Source organism: Erigeron canadensis, chromosome 3 (assembly GCF_010389155.1).
Source record: "Erigeron canadensis isolate Cc75 chromosome 3, C_canadensis_v1, whole genome shotgun sequence".
NCBI lineage: Eukaryota > Viridiplantae > Streptophyta > Magnoliopsida > Asterales > Asteraceae > Erigeron > Erigeron canadensis.
Genome location: NC_057763.1, coordinates 32,133,500 through 32,135,795, shown reverse-complemented (window position 1 = coordinate 32,135,795; position 2,296 = coordinate 32,133,500). Strand labels below are relative to the sequence as shown.

Here is a 2,296-nt window from a genome sequence, read left to right as displayed (position 1 = left end):
ATTTCACCATCATTTCTTCACATTCTACTTCCATCTTACATTTTCTTACTCAAAAACACACATTTCTTTCAAGAATTCATCAACCAAAATGCCTAGAAAAAACAAGAATGTTGCAAACCAAAACCAAAATCAAACCCAAAACACAAACATAAACCAAAACCCTGCCCAATATCAAAATGTGATTGATGATTTTGATTCTCTTCTAGGTTTGGGACCCTTTTCACAAATGGGATCCCCCCCTCCATGTCGTCATCTAATATGGCGGGGGCGTCTAGCAGCTTGGGTGCGATGAACCAATCGTTCACGAGCTTGTTAGGTACACCATCGATAAACGAACAGTGGCAGCAGTTCCTGATGTTGCAACACTTTAACGCATTTCAGGCTACAGGTGGGCCCATCCAGAGGCCTGTAGGTGAGACTTCTTCACAACCGGCACGAACTAATGTCGCATCTGCTGAAGAAGACGAAGTTCAAGAGGTTCCTGCACCACCCAAGCGAGTGACAAAAAAAGGGGTGGCTGCAGCTGAGAAGGCGAAGTGGTCCATGGACGAGTGTGTATTGCTGTGCAGGGCGTGGACACATGCTTCACATGACTCAAAAGTTGGTATTAGCCAAGACGAGACAATGTTTTGGCGTAAAGTGATCGAATGGTACAACCAAGACCCCCCAGCCGGAGAACGAAATAAAAGCCAGTTACAGGGAAAGTGGAACAAGATCAAAAGTACCACTAAGAAGTTTGGAGCAATAAGGAAGAGGCTGCAAGAGCATGGGCGACAGAGCGGCGCCGATGATAAGCAAGTGTACAACCAAGCTCACATTGAGTACGTAGGGGTTCATGGACCGCCCAGGTATCAGTTTGAGCCATGTTACGAGGTGTTGAAAGATTGTCCTGCCTTTTGGCAAGATCATAGTATTCCTAGAAAAGGCGTGGGTGAGTATGTTGATTTGGGTGATTTTGTAGAGTTGGGCCAGTCGAGTCAAAACTCGGATGCAACGACAGAGCGGTTGTTTGGAGACGACCCAATTCGACGACCTATGGGTCGTAATGTTGCCCGGAAAATGTCAAGTGGTTCGGATGCCACTTCTAGCCGTGGTGGTTCGAGTGGGTCTGAACAGGCCTTGCATACCCTTGATCGAATGCTCATGTTGCAAGAAGAGCAGGTCAGAAAAATTGATGAGGATATGAGGAAAGTAGAGGAGGAGCGGCAGGTGAGAGCGGATGAGCGCTTCCGCAAGAAGGTCAGGGCGGCTTTCGCACTTCTGCAACAGCCAATCCCCACCAGCATAGATGAAGACGAGCTGGAGCAAATACGGGCTACGCGCAAAAACCTCTTCGAGAAGTATGGGCCATATTTTAAGGATATCTAGTTTTATTTATTTATTTTGTTTTTTAGTTTAATGTGTTTAATGTTTTTTTTTTTTAATTTTCAATGTGTTCTATGTTTTATTTGTAAGTGTTTTAATGTTTTTTAATAATAAAAAGTGTTTTAATTTTAATAAAATGTGTTTGTTTAATTTTATGAAAAATTAAAAGTAAATAATATAATAATAGATGAATAGTGTTAGAAGTGGGGGTTATAAGGAGAGGGTGTTCTTGGTGTGTCTAGAAGTGATGAATAGTGTTAGAAGTGGATTAGAAGTGGGGTATTATAAGTATAGGCCTAATAGGCTCCCGATCCTCATTGAGGACGTAGATGAATACGTAGTTAAATCCATGATACAAATAGGATCAGATATGGAGAATGTTACCGAAAATCAAGGGTCGGATGGGAAATAGGATCCTTGAACTTTTAATCCCGTTGTGATATCTACTTAAAATGATATACCTCAACCATTGACATGTATCATCTTGAAATTTCGACATTATAGCATAGTATTACAAAATTAATGTCTAATTGATAAATAGTTCTTTCGTTTTTATTTCCATGTTTTTTGAAAATGTCACGTATTGAGACTACTAGTCTACTATTATACAAATAGTTAATTCAACCACGTTAAGCATATGTCTGTGTTTGCTTTTTTTTCTTCTTAATATAGGAAAAATCCTAAAGAATGTTTATTTGCTATCTTGGATCGTTTTTAGAAATGATATTTCTCCTACATATAACCAGAATATTAATTTTGGTAGTTGGTACAATCTATTAGATAATCGAACAAGACTATCAATAAACTAAAATACGATTACAATATATTGTAAAATGTCACGATTTAAGATTTAACAAAGCTTTCCCAGGAGATAATCATCAAAATTGGATTTGAGCTGTTACGAAAATTAAAAAATTAAAGGTTATTCTTT

The 2,296-nt window shown here is 39.2% G+C and overlaps 1 protein-coding gene across 1 annotated transcript; it reads left to right on the top strand.

Moving 5' to 3' along the window:
- Positions 1-258: 258 nt before the first annotated feature.
- LOC122591929 lies at positions 259-1,368 on the top strand. Its single transcript, XM_043764152.1, has one exon. It carries the CDS (start codon positions 259-261, stop codon positions 1,366-1,368), a length of 1,110 nt encoding a protein of 369 aa, XP_043620087.1.
- Positions 1,369-2,296: the final 928 nt, after the last annotated feature.